The 22726-nt window shown below is 37.4% G+C and overlaps 1 protein-coding gene across 5 annotated transcripts in view; it reads right to left on the bottom strand.

The window, feature by feature from the left end:
• ATAD2B (ATPase family AAA domain containing 2B) overlaps positions 1–22726 on the bottom strand; it is a 229435-nt gene that overhangs the window by 118718 nt on the left and 87991 nt on the right. For all 5 annotated transcript variants that reach the window (XM_030920718.1, XM_030920716.1, XM_030920717.1 and 2 more), the window contains 4 exons: positions 18593–18752; positions 13239–13329; positions 7303–7614; positions 3817–3952 (listed from right to left, as the gene is read on the bottom strand). In XM_030920718.1, the coding sequence (XP_030776578.1) occupies positions 3817–3952; positions 7303–7614; positions 13239–13329; positions 18593–18752 (699 nt within the window). The remainder of the gene's footprint in view (positions 1–3816; positions 3953–7302; positions 7615–13238; positions 13330–18592; positions 18753–22726) is intronic.

The following is a 22726-nucleotide window of genomic DNA, read 5'->3' as shown; positions in this document are numbered from 1 at the left end:
CTTCTATATTTTTTCCCATAGTACTTATCTTCTAACATTTTATCTATCTAGCAAGCTATTACATTTATTGTTTTACTGTCCATCTCCTCCATTTAAAAATACAAGTTCAATGAGGGCAGGATCTTACCCTATTTTGTTCACTGCCCTATCCCAAGTACCCAAGACAATGTCTGGAACATGATGAGCACTTTCACAAAACATTTGAATGAGTGAATGAATATATGAAAGAACAAATGAACAATTCAACCAAACAAAAAGATACTATATTCATCTATCTGGTTTGTAAAGATTTTAAAAGACAGTGCTCAGAACTGACAATGGTATAAAAAAAATACTCTCATACATTAGTATGAGAAATGTAAACTAGTACAAGCCTGGAATGCAATTTAACAATCTGTGTCAACATGTTAAATGTATACACTCTGACACAGCAATTGCAGTTCTTAAAAATTTATCTTACGCTTTGAATCAGATAGTGGTGTAAAGATGTATACTTAGAAACAAATCTATTGTTTATAAAAGAAGCTTGAAACCTTCAAATTTTACCAATAAGGGTCTATAAATTGTGGAATATCCAAAGTGTAAGATAATATGCAGCTATCTTAAAATAGTGGTATTAAACATATGCTGATATGAAATAATATTCCAAACATAGTGAAAAAGTAAGTTATATTAACAACTTATAGGAGGATATAATCCAGATAATGTATGGGTCTATACATTATACATGCATAGAGAGAACATGGAAGTGTGGTCACCAAAACTTTAACAAATATTACCTGCAGGTGCTGGGGCTTTAATTTTTACTTTCTTCTTTATGCTCTTCTTTATTACTTGAATTTTCTACAGTGTATATCATCTTTCTAATCAGAAAAAACAAAGCTATTTTCATTTGAAAAACCTCAGAAAGCTCTGTTTCTAATCACCCTTATGGTAATATAAAGTAAGAAAGAAAATTTATTTTCCATCATAAGGCTTCTCTACCAGATTGGTAAACCTTAACTATCTTGACTTCTCCTTTATATTAAATGTAAAAAAAAAAGAAAAGGTTTCCACACTGTTTCAGGAGACTATTTCCAGAAATCCACCAGCAAGAACCTAGGCTAGTGTGACTAAAAACCAGCACTAAAGTTACATTTTCTTCTGGCGAAGCAGTTTTTTTTCTGCATTCATCTGTAATACTAATACATCTTGCTCAAACAGAAAACTAAACCAACCAAACAAAAAAGACCGTATGTTGCCCATCTTAAAGGCCTTAATTCTACAGTGTATGCTTCTTGGAGAGTGTGAAATATATTGCTCAACTTACCTAAAGAAGCAATGCAATTCCCTAGCTACTTACTAAGCTCAGAAATAATTTGGAAAAATATGATCTTAGGAAACAAACAGCACAGAGTCTGGCTCTGCCACCTGCTAGCAACATGATCATGGGCAACTTATTTAACTTCTGTGTGCTTCAGTTTCCTCATCTATAAAATGAAGATACCACAAATGCAATATGATTGTTGAGAGGCCTATATATATTACTGAATATGAAGCACACATCTTTACATACCAAACGCATATCTAATTTGTAAAAAGCACTCAGATGCAAACTCCTAATCCTTCATAATGAAAAGGACAGCAAATATCACTTTCTCCCGTGAGAACTTCTCAGACTTACAGCAGAATTAGTTCTGCTTTCATAGCACTTTCACAATATTGAAATGTTTGTCACCCCCAATAGTGAGACCTTCTCCAAAGTAAGAACTATGTTATATCTTATTCATGCTTATGTTTTCAGTATCTCATACAATGCCTGGCATAGGGTAAAAAAAGAAAAATTGGATAAATGGGTAGGTGAACAAAGAAATAAGTGAATAAATATTACTAAAACATCTAAAAAATGCTTATTCTAGAATACAGTTGTCGCATTACTTAATGAAAATCAATGAACTCGAAAAGCTTATGTAAAAAAAGCTAAAATTAAACCAATTCTTCCAGAAAAGCTAAAACAAAATGAGCCATACCAATGTCTCACATTAAATCAGCGGCAGGAAATGTCCTCAATAAAAAGTTAAAACTTAACACTGGACATGATACTTTCTAATATCAAAATCTATTTCTGTATTCCTTTACTGACAACAATTATCTTATAAAATTAAACACATGTCTTTTGATAGTTTCTTTGTTTCTGCTACTACGTAATACAAATTCAAATAACTATAACTGTCAAACACACATACACACACACAGAGAGAGACAGATGGAGAAAGAGAGGGAGGGATAGAGAAGGAGGGAGGGAAGAAGAGAGGGAGAGGGAGAGAAAAGGAAGGAGAGAATGAGGGAGGGAAGGAAAGAGGGAGGGAAAGAGAGAGGGAGGGAAACAGAGAGGGAGGGAGGGAGGGAGAGAGAGAGAGAGACAGACAGACAGAGACAGGCTAGCCAGGTGAAAGGCAAAAAAAAAAAAAAAAAAAAATTGGCTTTCCCATAACTATAAATAAAACAAATTTGTAAAATGCTGTAATAGCCTATAAAAAGACTTCCCCGAGAGCATAAAAGGAAGGATCTGGAGAAGAAGAAAAAAACTTACAAAGAGTTTGCTATTAAAGAATATATGAAGAAAAAAAGAGAAGATGAAAGTAATTTAGCCTCATTTTAAAAAACGAAAAACAAGAAAGGGTTATCAATGCAAATAATCAACATTTCACCAAAATCTACACAGGAAAACTTCAAGTTGGAGACTTAAATTTGTTCAAAATATTAAAAGTACACACAATCCAGCCTCTTCTAATAGAAGTGCTATTAGATCTACCTAATGGAAGCTTTATGGTTCTTCAACTATGGGCTAATTATGTAAATGCAAGTAAAGATGCTGTTAGTGTTTGAACACTACTTGGCCTCTTAATTTAAAATCAGATTTGCACTAAAAGTGTTTACCTAGTATAGTGCACAGCAAAAGTTGCTTTAACACAGATAATAAAAGGGTAAATGTAAATTGAAAAACTATGAAATCCAAATTATAAAAGTATAATGTTTCTAGAAAATCAAAAAGTTATTTAATCACTGAACAATTTCTAAATCAAAATCTCTTTTAGTAGCCTTAGAGACCTAAATGATCATCTAAAGTTTATTACAAATTAAAGTACTCCAGATCATGGCTAATATTTCAGTTCTGCCCATTAAATAAAAAGCAATAAAGTTGGGGCTCATGAGTTGACTTTCTAAGGGTAAGCCTTCCTCTGCCTCCATGGGGAAAAAAAATTCACCCCATCACTTCAAAAAAAAGTAAACTTGGCCGAGTGCAGTGGCGTACGCCTATAATCCCAATACTTCAGGAGGCCGAAGTGGGCAGAGTACCCGAGGCTTGAGACGAGCCTGGACAACATAGTGAAACCCCATCTCTACTAAAACTACAAAAATTAGCTGGGCATGGTAGCGCACACCTGTAATCCCAGCTACAAAGGAGGCTGAGGCACAAGAAAAGCTTAAACTCAGGAGGCAGAGGTTGCAGCGAGCTGAGATCGTGCCACTGCACTCTACGCTGGGCAACAGAGTGAGACTCTTGTCTCAAAAAAAAAAAAAGGAAAAAAAAAAGAAAAGAAAAGTAGCAGGAAAGATTCTTCTAGTTGGAGAAAAAAAACACCTAAGTAGTTAACCAACAAGCTATTACCACATGAAAAAGAATACATAGTAAAAGTTTTCCAGAATTGTGTCCAAACAACAGAAAAACAATATCCTCACAGTTATAACCATAAGTAAAAATATACTATAATTCTAATCATAAAGTATCAAAAATCGCTCTAAATACAAAGAAATTTGATATAAATCACTCACATTGTAAAATGAAGGTAGGGTTTATGTATAGCAGCAGCTGATGACTGTTTCTTTGGTGATCCTGAGTGACAATGGGTCTCAAAAATTGATAAAGCATTTTCATCTTCACTATCCTCTAAAATTAAAGTTTCTATATCTGTTTAAAAAAATCACAATGTTATGAGGCTTATAAAGTCATTTAATATTAGTGCCTTACCAAAGCTAAGAAAAATTGGGTTAAAAAATCAAATGACATTAATAAGTGATCTATCAAATAATACAGGCAAATTGACAAACTGCAGCTTTTAAAATAACTTATAAACAAAATTAATAAAACATTTTCACCTTTACAGACTATTTACTTAAGTATTATGAGAGATAATTTGGAAGAACTCACTGACTGGCTTAAAAAAAAAAAAAAAGTCTGGAAAAGAAGTGGCACTCTCATAAAATCCCACCTATTTAACTAAAAATCTCTGAGTTAATTTTGACCAAAACCAGTCCATTTCATATTTGGTTTAATCAGTAGGTCAGCTGAATCAAGGCCAGTTCTTATAAAAGCAACAAGGAACAAACTGACCCTTATTTTTTAAAGAGGATACACCTTTTCAAGGAAGACTTAGTCTAATCAAAATGGAGTCAGAAATTCCGTCAAAGCTAATCTTAAAAATACACTCATTCATACAGCATTATTCTCTCTATGGGCCTTCGGTTACCACTCAGGGAACTAACTAGAACTAAAATCTCTACTGGGAATGCAACACTTAAAGCCTCGCCTGGACTACCAACAGCTATACTTCAAACATGCCTAATCAAAAGTGACAGTTCATTCAATAAAAAGCAATGCTACATGTGTACGGGATATGAGAGAGAATTAAGATTAAGAGAAATTATACCCTTTCAAAACAAACAAAAAATATGCAGATGCATTCTAAAATTAGATACTAAATTATGCTGGCAGATAGAGATCTCAAGTGGCTTTTAAAAGCTAAATATTTAATAGAGACCATCCTGGCTAACACAGTGAAACCCCATCTCTACTAAAAATACAAAAAAAATTAGCCGGGCGTGGTGGCAGGCGCCTGTAGTCCCAGCTACCAGGGAGGCTGAGGCAGGAGAATGGCGTAAACCCAGGAGGCGGAGCTTGCAGTGAGCTGAGACAGCGCCACTGCACTCCAGCCTGGGCGTCAAGAGTGAAGACTCCATCTCAAAAAAAAACAAAAAAAAAGCTAAATATTCAGTACAAGTCATATTTTAATCTGGGAAATAACTGAGTATCTTTTGAGTGATAATTTCATATACAAGGAAATGATATTTATCTAAGAAAAACATTAAAGGTCAAAAGAAGCCAGAATAAATAATATGACTAAATAGCTAAAAACCAATTACTGATAATCAAATAAAATTTGGTTGCTCTTCTCCACTGGTCATGTCAACTAGTTCTACCAACTGAAACTAAAGCATACTTTACATTTACACACAAAAAAGCTGTAAGAAAACATAGCTAATAATGCTATAAAATGGTAATTCACAAATGGAGATAAAAAGCTATGATGAAAGAAAAGGTTTTTATGATTTTCTAAAGGTGACATAAGTTTTTTGGGAAGTTTTGGTACATAAAATACATATGAAATACATTTCCAGTTATAAAATTCAGAAATAAAAAATACACAAATCATGGTATGGTGCCTGGCTCACAGATATTCAGTAAAATATTCATTCCCCTCTGCCAAATTTAAGAAATCAGGTATTCCATGAGATATCTTATGTGACTCTGTCACTAAACAATTAAAGTTTCTGAAAAATATATTTATGACAGAAGAATTCATTGAACAACATTCATAATTTTTACTATTTTTTTTATTAATGTTAGTATAATTCTCTAAATAATTTTCTATTTGGTGCGGACTGCATTCCAGACAAGGTGCTAGGAACTGGAGAAATTAAGATAATCAAAAGATATTACTTTCCCTTCAAAGTTTATGAGCTTCATACTCTGATTAGAATGTCAATCTAATTTTATAATTTTTTTCCTGTAAATGAGTGATGTTTTTAATTTTATTTATTTATTTATTTATTTATTTATTTATTTATTTTTTAAAGAGACAGGGTTTCACCATGTTGGCCAGGCTGGTCTCGAACTCCTGACCTCAGGTGATCCGCCTGCCTTGGCCTCCCAAAATGCTGGGACTACACAGGCGTGAGTCACCGCACCCAACCATGAGTGATGTTTTTAAAAGTAGTGTTCTGTTTTTATCTCAGGTGCAAAGTACTATCTAGAGGCTTGATAAAACTCAAGACCCTCTACAACGGGGTTCTCATTTACTCCCTTACCAATACCTTACACTCCTATGAGCACTGCACACTGCAGAGTGCCTTACCAATAACAACAAAATGATTAGTTTAATCCAAAGAAGCAGTATAGCAACATAGGTAAGAGCAAGGGCTGTCATCAGGCTCCCTGGGTTGAGGCAGGCCCCAGAACTTATTCAATGACCTTATATTAACTAAATTACCAGGCTGGGCACGGTGACTCAAGTCTCCAATCCCAGCACTTTGGGAAGCCAAGGTGGGTGGATCACCTGAGGTCAGAAGTTCGAGACCAGCCTGACCAATATGGTGAAACCCCGTATCTATTAAACAAACAAACATATACAAAAATTAGCTGGGCGTGGTGGCACACACCTGCTATCCCAGCTACTTGGGGGGCTGAGGCAGGAGAATTGCTTTGAACCTGGGAGGCAGACGTTGCAGTGAGCCGAGATCAGGCCACTGCATTCCAACCTGGGTGACAGAGACACTGTCTCAAAAAAAATAAATTACCAGCCTGTATCTCCCACTCCCCCACTCTATATAATCAGAGTGCTTACCTGCAAGCCTGTTAAGAGGATTAATAAGCCAGGCATGGTGGCTTACACCTGTAATCCCAGCACTTTGGGAGTTCGAGGCTGGTGTATCATCTCAGGAGTTGGAAACCAGCCTGGCCAACATGGTGAAACCCTGTCTCTACTAAAAAATATTTAAAAAATTAGCCGGGCATGGTGGCAGGCCCCTGAAATCCCAGCTACTCGGGAGGCTGAGGCAGGAGAATCACTTGTACCCGGAAGGCAGAGGTTGCAGTGAGCCAAGACAGCACCATTACACTCCAGCCTGGGCAACAAGAGCGAAACTCCATCTCAAATAAAAAAATAAAATAAAAAAGGATTAATAAGTGACAATTTGGGGCTTTAAAGGTTAACCTATTATTATAGTCAACTTTCTAAAGATAGTAATAGCCCTACATTAAGATGATCAGAACGTCCCAAAAGTGAATATTCACTCATTTGTCTTACAAACATTCACCAGGCAACTACCATATGCCAGGTAATATGCCAGGCCTGGAATATATAGTACTGAATAAACAGATATATTACAAAAGTGACACAAAAATAATCTCGTGACGAAACTATATTTATTTATTCCTGTATTTGTTTCATCTTAACAATATGAAAAAGTAGTTTAGAGTACCTTCTTTTTTGTCACCCTGGCTAATTTCAGCATGAGGAAACACTTTTTGCAAGACTGCTAGGATGTTGTTGAAGCTTCTTTCCAGCAGTGGCCTTATGATGGGGGATAGTGCATGCCCTGAAGACATCACAGCACGTTGGGAAGCAGGCACAATATTCTGCATTGCATGGTAAAAGTCTTGAGCACTAAGCACTATTGAGGAAACATCCAGCTGCAGTTTATGACTGCTAGCATAGATCTGGGGATAACGCCTCCGCAGCGCAATCAGGGCGGCTTCAGTGCACAGGGCCTTGATATCAGCTCCACAGTAGCCTAATGCACAAAAGGAGAAGGACAGCAAAGGTACATTCATTATTCCATGCACGAACTACGTTTTGTAAATATACACATCTTTAGCTAACGTCATCATCAATACTAAATGAATAACTATGTGCAATTTTACCAGCAAAATGAAAACTAGCCATTTAAAATCACCAAACAAAACTGCTGAATAAAGGGCTGAATACTTACATTAAGATTAAAAATGTTTTGAATATTTTTAATTAACAAAAACATAAGCTAACAATATTAAAACAAGATATGTATCTTGAGTATGTCCTTGATATAAGCTCTAAAACAAAAGCCATGTATTATGTGATTAACTGATTACAATGTACAACTTTTTTTTTTTTTTTTAAGAGACAGGGTCTCAAAAAAATAAATAAATAAGAGACAGGGTCTCACTCTGTTGCCCATCCAGGCTGGAGTGCAGTGGTGCAATCCGGCTCACTGCAACCTCTACCTCCCAGCCTCAAGCGGTCCTCCCACTTCAGCCTTCTGAGTATCTGGGACTACAGGCATGTGCCACCACACTTGTGTAATTTTTTTCTTTTCTTTTATTTATTTTTGTAGAGATGAGGTCTCACTATATTGCCTAGGCTAGTCTCAAACTCCTGGGCTCAAGTGATCCACCCACCTCGGCACCCTGAAATGCTGGGATTACAGGCATGAGCCACCACAGCTGGCCTACAACATACAACTTTCTTTATAAAAAAAAGTTTTAAAAGAATAATAGTTTCATTTCAGTCCTTCATCAATATTCACAATCATTAGGTTAGTCCTCATGACATTATACTTACTTATAAATGATTTTTTCTAATATTATTAACTTCCAAACACATATAAAATAGTATATAAACAGAAACTTCAAAAACAGAGCTATTCTACTACCAAATCTGAGTGCAACCAACTATTAACATTCAGTTACTCCCATAATTATCATTTAAAATTGTAATTCATCTGATAGTTCCAAATATATTAAATAAGAACATTAAAAAATATTTCCATTGATTTTCCACCTTAATTTTCTTTGTTTAGTTTAAAATGACTGATAATCTAATTCTAAAGGTTATACCAACATGGGGTATTATTACCCATGTTTAATGGATGATACAATCAAACAACAGATCAAGCCCCAGTGTTTTTAAGTCATTTCATTCATCTGAATAACAAATACATACAAAAACACATGCTCTGTTGCATCCTTGTCACAAAAAGGAAGAAAAGCTCAAACTAGCCACATTGCTTTTCCTGTTAGCAATTAAACTTGCATTTGGCCACAATTATCAGTTATGCCAGTAGGGGGAACCATTCGAATAGTTATAGAATATTAGACCCTAACTAAGCTCCTCAACAAACAATACCAGGTTTATTTTTATTTTATTTTTGGGAGACAGCATATCGCTCTGTTGCCCAGGCTGAAGTGCAGTGGATGATCATGGCTCACTGCAGCCTTGAGTTCCTGAGCTCAAGAAATCCTTCTGCCTCAGCCTGCTGAGTAGCTGAGACTACAGTGTGTACCATCACATCAGGCTAATTTTTTTATTTTTATTTTTGTAGAGATAGGGGTTTCACTTTGCCCAGGCTGGTCTCGAACTCCTGGCCTCAAGCAATCCTCCTGCCTCACCCTCCCAAAGTGCTGGTGTTATAGGCATAAGCCATCACATCTGGACTATTTATCTTTTTACACCTCACAATGACCTTACAGAACATTTAAATACTCAACTAAAAACGGTGATTACAAAGGAAAACTTATTAAAAGTTAGGGAAAAACTTAATATGACCTAGAAGAACTTAATTCAGAAGACTATAAGCAGATTAAGCATTAACATTGTTCCATGACAGCAATCTGTCTCACAAATAATTCTTTGGATAACCAAATTTACCACTAGTGTCTCATTTTATTTTCTATTTCTCAAAGAATAAACCTGGAAAAAAATTACCTTTTCCTTTTGCATATATACCTGTTTCATTAATTCAATAATGTATAGAACACTAGCTCAAAGTTATAAACAGTTAACAAAATAATCCAAGGATCTGATTATAGAATGTGAATTCTGTCTTCCATTTCAGAGGAAATAAGGAATATACTACCATCTTCAAACAATATAAACAATTACGTTTCTATTTCTTCTTTAAAAGGATATACACAGTTAATGAACATACTATATGATCCTATTTTAAGTGCAAAAGCCTAAGTTTAAAAAAATTAAAACTCAGAAACTATTAAGGCAAAATAAATAATTAGCCACTAGAAGGCATTTTACATAGTAAATGTTACCCATAACATTTATGTTTGCCATAACATGTTAATTACATATATAACAGCAATGTATTAGTGTTCATCTTTCCCTTATTTATTCCAGACAAAGAAATGATCAATAGACCCCATTTAATGAAGTAGATTTTCACATTAATTATTATAACCAACAGACTTATAAAGGAGGAAATTTTTTTACATTAGCTTATAAGTAAGAATTACCAGTTTATATCTGTGGTTCTCACCTTGATTATCCACCTGAATAAACACTGAAACTTAAACAAAAAAAGAGATTCCCAAGCCCCACAATAAACCTAGTGAATCAGAATCTCTGGGGGCTTGATGATATGTACATTTCAAGAAAGCTTTAGAAGTGATTCTGATACACACAAAATTGAGAACTACTGATTTAACATACTTCCTTCTAAAACTTTAAAAGTGCATCATAACCATGGCTAAATGGGTTACACTTAGGGTAACCACATGTGCTGGTTAAGCCTCTTGTTCTGCCATAATTAATAGCACACCTTTTCACTCTCAAAGGGTCCTTGTTTAGACAATAAATAATATGATCATTCTAGTAATACTGAAAATATACTACAGCCTTTTAGGAGTTAAAAGTTAATATTAAAAAAAAGTATAGAGGCCGGGTGCAGTGGCTCAAGCCTGTAATCCCAGCACTTTGGGAGGCCGAGACGGGTGGATCACGAGGTCAGGAGATCGAGACCATCCTGGCTAACACGGTGAAACCTCGTCTCTACTAAAAAATACAAAAAGCTAGCCGGGCGAGGTGGCGGGCGCCTGTAGTCCCAGCTACTCGGGAGGCTGAGGCAGGAGAATGGTGTGAACCCGGGAGGCGGAGCTTGCAGTGAGCTGAGATCCGGCCACTGCACTCCAGCCTGGGCCACAGAGCGAGACTCCGTCTCCAAAAAAAAAAAAAAAAAAGTATAAACATCCCTTTCATAACCATACTAAATCTACCATTACAATTCTAATACTCTGTGAACACATTTAGATGTCAAATAAAGAGCATTCCTGAATATTGCTATTAAGATATAAATTGTTCTGAAAGACTGAAAACACAGCTACTAAAGAGGTTAGACTAGAAACAAGGTCATAACAAAATTTTATGAAGTTTTAAGTACAGCATCACACATAATGAAGGCCCACAAGATAGACACTTCATTGAGACTCTTTCATTGTTTTAGCCCTCTCATTGAAAATGGAATAGAAAAATATGATTAGAGTTGAGTGTTTCATCAATCGTAAGTTCCTACTATTTATGCAAATGTTCCTGATATCAATGTATGTTGAGTTTTTCACTATGCAAAAATCACACCCAATATGCATGCAAAAACCTCTAAGAACTTGGGACTTTCAAGGTAAAAGTTACCAAATCCATAACCTCTAACAAAAGGTCAGCTATCTTCACAGATGTTCATCAAGATTACACACTCTTTTATTAGGCATAAATGTCAATGAACTGAACCTATTCATGTTAAAACATGTTTGGCATACATACACTACGTGAGTTTGTAATGGATTTAAAACTACTATTTCACTCCCGTTTGAAGATCTGAATTTGTTTTTTTTCTTTTAATGTGAACCGGTTTCTCAGATGGAATGAATGTTTTAACAAAAAACAGAAGTCATTTAATTATAATGGATTTTTATGTCACTGTCCAGGAAGAAAATGGTATATAAGCAGAGTCTGCAGACATACTACCACCCCACAGAGGGGAAGAAAAACAAGGTAAGAGAAATTTATCAGTCTTGTAAGAAATTATACCATGAAAATTTAAAAACTTAAGAAACTGCCTAAAAGTTAAAAAAATCACTTGGAAAAATGAGAAGTATTGTCTTTGGAAATGCAAAAGGAAATTAAGATTCTAATATTTGGGATGAAGAATTAAACTAGAGTGTATAATATTTCAGATGGTAGACAGGATAACAGAAAGTAATTTAGAATACCTATCTCTTAGGGAATTTCCAAAATGATTTGACAACTTGACTTCCGCTTATTTCAGTTAAGGATCATTCTGTGACAAATTCACAGAAAAATCTACAAAGATTTCCCAGTCTGATCTGAACTCTAGTAAAATATCATCATATATAAAAGGGGTCTATTTTCAAAAAGGGAAAAGACTGGATTTTATACCAAATACCACCCTCTCCCATAAAGCAGCACAAGGCTTTGCAAAGGTCAAGCCAAATTAACATGAAATGTGTTTGGCGCATGCTCTCTTATACCAGGCAAAGCTTAAACTGAAGTAGTGCTGGAGAGATTTACGTTTTCTCCTCACCAGAAGATGTCGAGGTCTTTGTGGTTCAAAAGCTGAGGGATGCTGCTTCGGAGATGGAGGTCCCTGTGGATGAAGAGGATAATTTGGATGTAGCTAACTGAATGGACTAATGTTCTATTTAAGTTTTAATTATTTGATGGTGAATCACAATGATTTTTTAAATTAAGTTGTTCTTTTTGGCTTTGGTAACTTTAAAGTTTTCCCGATTAAGTTATTGTTAGTGGACTTATTTGGGGGATTTCTTCATAATGCTTAAAAAGTTCATGAGGATTGGTTTTGTTTTTTTTTTTTAATTTATATTTTTCAGAGTATGAGAGGAAAACAGACAAAAGAGGGGGAAAGAATGAAGGAGAAATACCTGTGTGTATCTTCAGCTGCCTAATATTGTATGCCTTTTTATTTCAGACCTAATTAGAGTCAAAACCCTGAATTCCATCTCCTATGTGTGATCATCTGTGCAGATAAAACACTCTCACCATGTCCTAGCAGGACAGTAGCATTCATTCACTCTGTGGAGAGATCTTCCACTCTGTGAAAAATTTAAAGTTAAATTGGGAAGTTTTATATTTGGGGAAATACTACCACATACCATTAACTATTTTCTTTGAAGACCTCTCCCACCCAACTTCTTTCTAGACCACAGGAATGAAAATGAGTCCATTGTATAATCTGCAAAGTAAAAGTAAAAGGCTGCAGTCCTGCTTTGACATGGACTTTTCTCTCTCAAGTTTAAGCTATTCTTAGTAAAATTTCTAAGAGGGAATGATATTCAAAAGGAGACCCTGTATTAATATTATGGATACCCAGCACTCAGTGAAAGGCATGTTATTATTGAACTTTGTTAACTAAACACCTAATAGCAGTTAAAATTCTAATTTACAAGTACTCAAACTTTTAAGTGAAACAGTTAAAATAACTCTAAAATATAAAGGCAGAGCCAATCTATTGCACAATCAAAAACATAACTATGCTTATTCACATTCCAAACATAAGGGGAAAGGGAGGTTGAGCAGAATAAACAATGACAATCAAATAATTCAAACAGTAACACTCACCAACACATTTTTCAGCCAATTCACCTAAAAATGCATCTGACAATTTTGGATTCCAGTCCCTGGTATGGATCTGTAAGATGTGTTTTCTTGCCTAAGACAAAAAGCACAGATATATAAAATCTTGCCCAAGAAGAAAAGTACAGATAAAATATTATCAATCCTTCAAATATGTTAGGTGGAACAAATTTTGACTAACCATATCTCATTAAAATCTTTATTTTTAAAAAATTTAAACACCTTAGCATCTATCTACATCAACTCTGATTCCAACAATAAATCTGGGAGATATGTAGTAGAGATCTTTTCTGTGTTTCACAACCTAAGACATTTAATGTTGTGATAGGTGAAGAAAATGGACTGGCAGCATATAACAACTAAGTGACTCATCTGGGACTAGAATTCAAAATTATACTTCACTTTTCCACCATACCACTTTTACCATTTGAAAATATATGAACAAAAAACTTTCATGTTATAAAAGTTATAGTCATAATTTTAAACAAACTTTACATTTCATAGAATTTGTGGTATTATGATCAACAATGTGCAAAATAACAAGTAACTTAAACTTGAAAAAAGCTTTTAATTTGAAAAGTATTCAAGTTTAAGTAAATATCATGCATGCCAGTTGTGGTGGCTCACACCTGCAATCTCAGCACTTTGGGATGCTGAGGCGGGAGGATCGCTTGTGTCCAGGAGTTCAAGACTAGCCTGGACAACACAGTGACATCCTGTCTCTGCAAAAAAAATGTTTTTCAATTAATTGGGCATGGTGGTGCACGCCTGTGGTCCCAGGTACTCAGGAAGCTGAGGTGCGAGAGTCCCTTGAGCCTGAGAGGTCGCGGCCTGCAGTGTGCTGTGATCACGCCACTGCACTCCAGCCTGGGTGATAAGAGTGAGATCCTGTCTCAAAGGGAGAAAAGAATATATATATCATGCATATTATTACTTTGTCAGTTAGTTGATGCTTTGGCATTTAATACATGGTACTTCAATAAATATCAATTAAATTCACTGAAAGATCAAAGTGTTATAAACAATTTTACATTGATTTCAACATTCTCTAGCTTAAATCTACAATCAAAATTTTAATGTCTTGCTTTCAAAACAAACAGAAATTTATTTTTCTAAAATAGTTTTTTTGTTTTTGAGACTGAGGCTCGCTCTGTCGCCCAGGCTGAAGTGCAGTGGCATGATCTCACTCACTGCAACCTCAGCCTCCAAGGTTCAAGTGATTCTCGTGCCTCAGCCTCCTGAGTAGCTGGGATTACAGGCACTCGCCACCACACCTGGCTAATTTTTGTATGTTGAGTAGAGACAGAGTTTCACCATGTTGGCCAGGCTGGTTTTGAACTCCTGACCTCAAGTGATCCACCCTCCTCAGCCTCCCAAAGTGCTGGGATTACAGGCGTGAGCCACCGTGCCCAGCCTAAAATAGTTTTCTTAACAAAACACTAACATACAAAAATCTATAATCAGCTGATACTAACCACCACCAACAGTCAGATCAGAATTTTGTTTTCACATCTGCCTTCTTTGGAGAAAATTACAACACTTTTTAAAAATTAAATATGCTTGTTCCCTCAACACTGCTATCTAAGCTTCTTGAGATACGAAAAAGTAAATTATAACCAAAATGATAACATCTTACTGACTTGATGAGGAATTTGGGGACCAGCAACAAAACAGAACAACTTCAAAGTCATCAAGATAAATCTTGCTCAAAAAGTTGACAAAATCTGGAATCAATCACTACAGTTTCAATTCCAAGTTCTAAGTTAGGCATTCAGCTATGAAAGTTAAAGCAATGATATGACACTTATTTTCTTCCAACTTGAAGTATCTGCTTGAACAGATACTAAAAAAAAAAGAAGGTCCAAAAGAAATATCAATCTAACAGCATATATATTCTGTAAGATGACATTAAGAATCTATACAAACTTCATTAGCAGCACAGGTACTGTGCTGCTAAGGGTGATTACAAGACCCTTAAAATATCAAGAACATGTAAAAAAAAAATTATGCTGGAAGATATCCCAAAAAGAGATCCATTCTTATCCTCTCATTTCCCTAAAAAGAGGTTTAAAGTAATGAAATTAATTATCAAAGGTTAGCAAGTTATTTTCAGGTCCCTAATAATGCTCTTTCCCGATATAATCCAATCAAAGTCACCTTCCTTTTGTCACACTAAAAACAAGACATGGAATGAAGAAAAAAGTATTTAAATGTAGAAATCAAGAAATGTTCATTATGTATTTTACTCTATATGGCATACCAAATAGTAAGTCAAAGGGCTTCCTCTAACAGAAAATAACTTCTATTAAACATCAAAGGCAAATTCAAGCCCCTCGTTTTTCAGAATCTACAAGTACACATACAAATACATATTACTTATAACAATCATAAAAATGATGATAAAGGAAAACAAAAGAAATTAAAAAGCATTATTGCATATGGAAGGTGTGTACTATTTTATGCAAATAATTAACAAAATTATTAAAATTTGAAAACAAGATTCACTTTTATTAATCTTTTACTTAATCAAATAGCAAGAGTCATGATATTCTATTGGCCAAACCACAGGACTAAGACACTGACTGGTATTACTTTAAATTAATGACCCAAATGGGTCCTTATTACTACTACCCTTAATACTTCCCTAGGTCATTCATTATGCCTTTCTCCTAGCAGACTATTTCACAGCACATCTTCGCATTCCACTGATGACCGTGCCTCCCAATTCACTGAAAAAATTGAAGCAATCAGAAAAAAACTTCCACAGATTCCCCACATCCTAATCACCAAAGATGTCCACCCATCAGCATGTGTGCCAACAATATTCTGTCTTCTCTCTATTGTCACAGATGAACTAGCCAGCTCCTACCTAAAGTCATTCATGCCACTTTTATGCTAAATCCTATCACTTTTTGCCTACTGACATCTCTCAATTTCACATAAAAATTCCCTTTTCTACTAGATTTCTTCCATCTTGAAAACAATGAAACACATTATCTTGCCCCTGCTTCCTTCAATATCATATCACCTAAATTCTTTGCTTCCCTTTGCAGAAAAACTCTTTTTAAAACATATCTAAAGCCTGTAATCCCAGCACTTTGGGAGGCCGAGACGGGCGGATCACGAGGTCAGGAGATCGAGACCATCCGGGCTAACACAGTGAAACCCCGTCTCTACTAAAAAATACAAAAAACTAGCCGGGCGAGGTGGCGGGCGCCTGTAGTCCCAGCTACTTGGGAGGCTGAGGCAGGAGAATGGCGTGAACCCGGGAGGCGGAGCTTGCAGTGAGCTGAGATCCGGCCACCACACTCCAGCCTGGGCGACAGAGCGAGACTCCGTCTCAAAAAAAAAAAAAATCTATATTCACTCCCTCCAATTCCTTCCCATTATCTCTTGAACTAACACACTCCAATTAAGCTTTTGCACCCACTACTAACTGAAACTGTTATCAGATTCACTGACGACCTACATAATGATAAATACAATGACCAATTTTCTGTCCTTAGCTGAATGGACTTAGCAACATGTGACATGGTTAATCACACCCTCCTCATTGATACATTTTCTTCACTTGGCTACCAGAACACCCCACTCTCTTAGTTTTCCTCTTACCTTACTGACTGCTCTGTAAGAGAGAAGACTTGGTAATCTCATCTAGTCTCAGTACCTTAAAAACTATTTAAGGGAAAAAGGTAAACAGCCAGCATAGGCCTTTCCACAGACCCAGGCCTGAGAATAATGACCTTATATTTCAGTCTCACAAAACTGTTCACTCGAAATGTTAGAAAGAGAAAGTTAATGTGGAAAACTATGTTCAAGATCCATGCTGTGCAATATAGTAAGCCATGAGCCAAACGATGCTATTTTATTTAAATTTTAAATTAACTAACACGAAACAAAATTTAAAATGCAGTTCTTTAGTCACAATAGCCACATTTTAAGTGCTCAATAGCCACATGTGGCTAGTGGCTACCACAATGCATGCTGCTCAAAGAACAATGCCAAAATAGAACATTTCCATCATCACAGAAAATTATATTAGACAGTGCTGTTCTAAACCTTGTTTACTGTTAAACCCTTGATTTGCGTGAACTGAACCTGGACTGTGAGGGCTGTGATTGGCATATAGACTCTGAAGCCTACTTAGCTAAGATAGTACAGAAGACAATTGGGAAATCAAGGAAATGGCTTTCCTGTGCTGTGTCTCAGAACTAAGCACATTTCCCCATGTACTGAAGAGTATAAAAGCTGTGCTTAGACTGTTGTTAGATGTCCCAAACAAAAAAGTTGATGCTTCCCCACAGTGAGGTAGACTGTACCTACTTCAGCCCTATCTGCTACAAATAAACACACCAATATGCACTCATACATTCCTGAAGGCTGCACTTGTGCAATGAAAATAATGCTGTATATGCTATGTTTCCTGTTATGACAAAGCTATATAAATCTGGTGCCAATTTAAAGCTTGTAAATTAGACTGTCAATTCAAATCTGAGTCAACTACTGGTGATTGTGGAGACTGATGTAAAACTGAGAAGCGAACTGCTCTACACAGGGAAGCCATTGCCTTTGTTTCTCTATGGTCTTCCATACAGTCCAAATCACTAAGACTTTCACATCTAGGTATATAAACCAGACATTTCACATAGCAGTCTAAGAATAAAGCTATACATATTCACATACAATATATCCTTTGCATGTATCTCTTCCTCTCAGATTTGAGTTTCTAATGAAAAGCCAGTCAGATTATACTAGTCAAACCAAGAATAATATTAAAAGTTTCAAGCCGAATTGGGGAAAAAAAAAAAAAACTTTGTATATCACATTATGTAACATTTACATAATCAATGATAAACATTGCCATGTTATTATTAATACATTCTTTTAAAAAAAAAACTTTATGCCATAATGAATAACGTTTGTTGCTTTTAATTAAATATAGCAATTTCTATGAAAATTTGGATACTGGGTCCTTATTCATGAACCCACTAATACTCTATAAAAAAATTATTTTATGAGAATAAAGTTACTTTGGCTAACTAGGGACACAAAAACTGCCATACAGGACAATTACTACAATCTGGAGAACTAAAGCACAAGTAAGCATCTACAGTGACCTATCAAGAGCTTTCCTCTTACTGTCTAAAAATCAAACTTTCTTATAATTGTTAATAGAAAAAAACTGCTCCATAATTACATAGGTTTTTAAAGTATTAAGTAAGATATCCTATAAGCACAAAATCTGAACAATGAAAATTCATAAAATATCACCCTCAGAACATATGCCTTATAGTAGAATTACATATAAATATTAACATATTGAAAACAAAAACTCTTACCTTTTGATCAGGCAGGTTGAAGAGGAATTCTCTGTCAAAACGACCAGGTCTCCTGAGTGCAGGATCTATAGAGTCAAGTCTGTTTGTAGCACCAATAACAACAATTTCACCCCTATTATCTAATCCATCCATAAGAGCAAGGAGGGTTGATACTATAGAGCTGTAAAATAATTTTCAGGCAAAATTTTAAAAAAGAATTGTAAACACTGCTGCTTACGATAACTTTTATGTCTTTTTTTTTTTTTTTTTGAAATGGAGTGTCACTCTGTTGCCCAGGCTGGAATGCAGTGGTGCGATCTTGGCTCACTGCAACCTCTGCCTCCTGGGTTCAAGTGATTCTCCTGCCTCAGCCTCCCGAGTAGCTGGGACTACAGGCGCACTCTACCATGCCCAGCTGATTTTTGTATTTTTAGTAGAGATGGGGTTTCACCATATTGGTCAGGCTGGTCTCGAACTCCTGACCTCAGGCAATCCACCTGCCTCGGCTTCCCAAAGTGCTGGGATTACAGACATGAACCACGGTGCCCGGCTTATCAGTCTTTAATGATAACAAAATAACTGCAGCATGATTATATTTTAATGCAGGATCAAGTTATTTACAAAAATTATTTTCAAAGGCATTCAGAAAATACAGTAAACACCCAAACCTTGGCAACCAAAAAAAAAAAAAAAATGAACTTCATCAAAATTAAAAACTTTTCTGCTTCAAAGGATACTATTAAGAAAGTAAAAATATAACCTAATAATATGTGTGAATCATACATTTGATAATATATATATAATAAACAATTACAACTGAACAACTAAACAATACAAAGATAAATAATAAAATTTAAAAGTAGGCAAAAGGGCCAGGCGCAGTGGTGCAATGCCTATAATCCCAGCACTTTGGGAGGCCAAGGCGGGCAGATTGCTTGAGCCCAGAAGTTTGAGATCAGCCTGCGAAACACAGCGAGACCCCATCTCTAAACAAGAAAAATATTTTTTAAAAATTAGGCAAAAAATTTGTATAGACATTTCTCCAAAGACGATATACAAAACCACATCAATAGTCATTAAGCATAAGCAAATTAAACCAAATGAGATGCCACTTCAAAACCACCAGGATGACTATAATCAGACAGACAGATAATTAACAGCTTTTGATGAGGATCTAGAGAAGCTGGAACACTCATACACTGACTGACTGGTGGGAATGTAAAATGATGTTCCTCTTTGGAAAAAGAGTATTGCAGTTCCTCTGTTAAACGTAAGAGTTACCAAATGATCCAGCAATGTCCACAAAAAAAAACTTTTACACGAATGTTCACAACACTTTTCATAATAGCCAAAAAAGTGGAAGAAACCCCAATGCCCATCAACTGATAAATAAGTAGAATAAATGTGGTATATCCATACAACGGAATAGTATTCCTCAATAAAAATAAATGAAGTACGAACAGCTAAAACAGCATGGATGAATCTTGAAATCACTTTGCTAAAGAAGCTAGACACAAAAGGCCACGTATTGTATGATTCCATGTATACAAGATATCCCGAACAGGCAAATCTATAGAAAAACAAAGTATATTAGAAGTTGCCTAGAGCTTGGAAGGATGAGGGGAAGGTTGGGAGTGATGGTAAAGGGTTTAAGGTTTCTGGGTGATGAAAATGTTCTAAAATTTATTGTAGTGATGGTTACACAACTTTGTAAATACACTGAAAGTCATTGAACTATGCAGTTTAAATGAGTGAACTAAGTTGGGCACAGTGGCTCATGCCTATAATCCCAGCACTTTGGGAGGCTGAGGCGGGTGGACTGTCTGAAGTCAGGAATTCGAGACCAGCCTGACCAACATGGTGAAACCCCATCACTACTAAAAATACAAAAATTAGCTAGGCGCAGTGGCAGGCACCTGTAATCCAGCTACTTGGGAGGCTGAGGCAGGAGAATCACTTGAACCCGGGAGATGGAGGTTGCAGTGAGCTGAAGTTGCACCATTGTACTCCAAACTGGGTGACAAGAGTGAAACTCCATCTCGGGAAAAAAAAAAAAAAAAAATGAGTGAACTGTACAGCTGTTATCATGGAGCCCTTGTGGGGGTTGCTTTTCTGGCTGGAAACCTGTGGCTGGGGGCACCTCTGCCTCAGTTTTGCTTAGACCTGCTGGGCTCATTCTGTCCACTCAACCTGACTGCGCTCAGCTCACACTACCAGCCTATATCCCATGCCTGTCGGGGCAAGCCAGGCATGAGGCAGCAAGGGGTGTTTGAGTGAGCAAGTGTGAGGTCCAGTCACTGCGCATAGTCTGGCATGCCGGCTACTGCAGCTGGGCAGGCAGCTCCAGGTATTGGCACAGGTGCTGGCTCTCTGTGAGGCTGTGGCTGGACCAGGCACACTGCAAGCAGCTTCTATGGCTGCCACTGGGGAACGTGGCGGTTCCTGGAAGCTTGCAGACTCCAGGAACCACAGGGCCCCAAAGTCACAGCCCTGGCTCGGGGAGCTCCCAAGTCTCAGCTCCCTGAAGAGTTGCAGCTCTTCTCTCCTCTTCACCCACAAAATAGCAAGCAAGGGGCATGTTTCAGCCCTGTTTGTATTACAGCTTTTTCAGCCCTGCCATTTGACAGGTCCCGAGTTCTTGTCCTGCATCCAGAAAGAACAAGGTATGCAGACAAGTGGAGGGTGAGCAAGGCGAAGAGGAGCTTTATTGAGTGACAGAATAGTTCAGAGGAGATCCTGGAGTGGGCAGCTCCTCTCCACAGGCAGGTCGTCATGTTGAGTGTTCAGCTCTCAGCACAGAGGAGGTCCTGGAGTGGGTAGCTCCTCTCTGCAGTTGGTCATCCCGGCATCTGCAGCTCTCAGCAGAGAGGTGGCCCTGGAGGGGGTAGCTCCTAACTGCAGTTGGTCTTCCTGATGTCCACTTAGCTCTGGCTGAGCCGGGGCTTTTCTGGGACTTAGAGGGAAAGAAGTGCACACCAACTGGTCCACGGGTGGCCATGGGCAGGCCCAGAAAAGGCATCACAACTTCCCACTCCAGTCTGTGGGACTGGCAGCCCAGCCCCCAACCTTCAGGCCCTCCCTAGCATGAAGGTGGGTCTCACCAGGGACCCGCCCCCTTCTGCCCAGGAGCTTTGTCTGCCTCCTGCTGCTATTCATGGTGTCCAAGCTGTTCGTGCCAAGGGGTGCCTGCAGGCCACTGCCAAGCTGCCCTCAGCCACCCCCTTGGCTTGCCTCCCATGCTCATCAGCACCCAAAGTCTGGAGGGGGCTGAGGCAGCAGGGGGTTGGCATGCAGCACTAACCCCAAGAGTGCACACAACCAGCCAGACTGCAACAATGCCCAGGCTTGGCCTCAACCTTGCTCCAAGATCAGAGCAGGCGCCGGAGTGGGGAGAGGTCAGGCAGTGGAAGCAGACACTTCTGGGCCTGCGGGGACAAGGGAGGCCTTCCCAGACCCCCAGAGTGCAGGAATGCCAGGCTCCACAGTCATGACTTGGGCAGCTGTAGCTGCACCCAGAGGGCAGGACTCCTGCCTGCTCCCAGGCCCCTGCAAGAGCACAGGGAGGCCCAGGTCCACAGCCACAACTTGGGCAGCTGCAGCTGCACCCAGGGAGCTCCCATCCCACCAACTCAAAAGGGGTGGGATTCCCATTTGTCCCCGGCTTCCACCAGTTCCGTGGAATGTGCAGCCCCAGCTACACCTCCCCACTACAGCAGGCATGATGACAGTGGCCACTCCAGATGGGCTGCTGCTGCCATCACTGTGAACTGTATCTCAATAAACCTGTTTTTCTTAAAAGAAAAAAATACAATAACTTGTTTTTAATAGATAGCAATCTAGGGGGGGTTAAATGTCTGGAAATGTATGTGACATTTAGTTTCTTTTATATTAGATTTGCATTATCGTTATACTTTTGGACAAATTCTTTAGAATGGCTACCACTTTATGTTCAACTCAAAATTATTTTCTGCGTATTTTAGAGTAGTTTTTGAAAAGTATGACTTAAACATTTCTGAATATAAGCGTTTCATGTCTAATTATAACAGAAACTGTAGTTCTAGTAACAATGTTCTTTCTAGTGTTTTCCAACTGCTCTCATTTCTATTCCTTTACTCTTATTGCTAACACCTGCCTGAAATAACTTCTCCAATATGT

The sequence above is a fragment of the Rhinopithecus roxellana genome, chromosome 17, assembly GCF_007565055.1.
Source record: "Rhinopithecus roxellana isolate Shanxi Qingling chromosome 17, ASM756505v1, whole genome shotgun sequence".
Classification (NCBI taxonomy): Eukaryota; Metazoa; Chordata; class Mammalia; order Primates; family Cercopithecidae; genus Rhinopithecus; species Rhinopithecus roxellana.
Note: the sequence above shows the minus strand (reverse complement) of the source record. Positions and strands in the feature narration are given on the sequence as shown.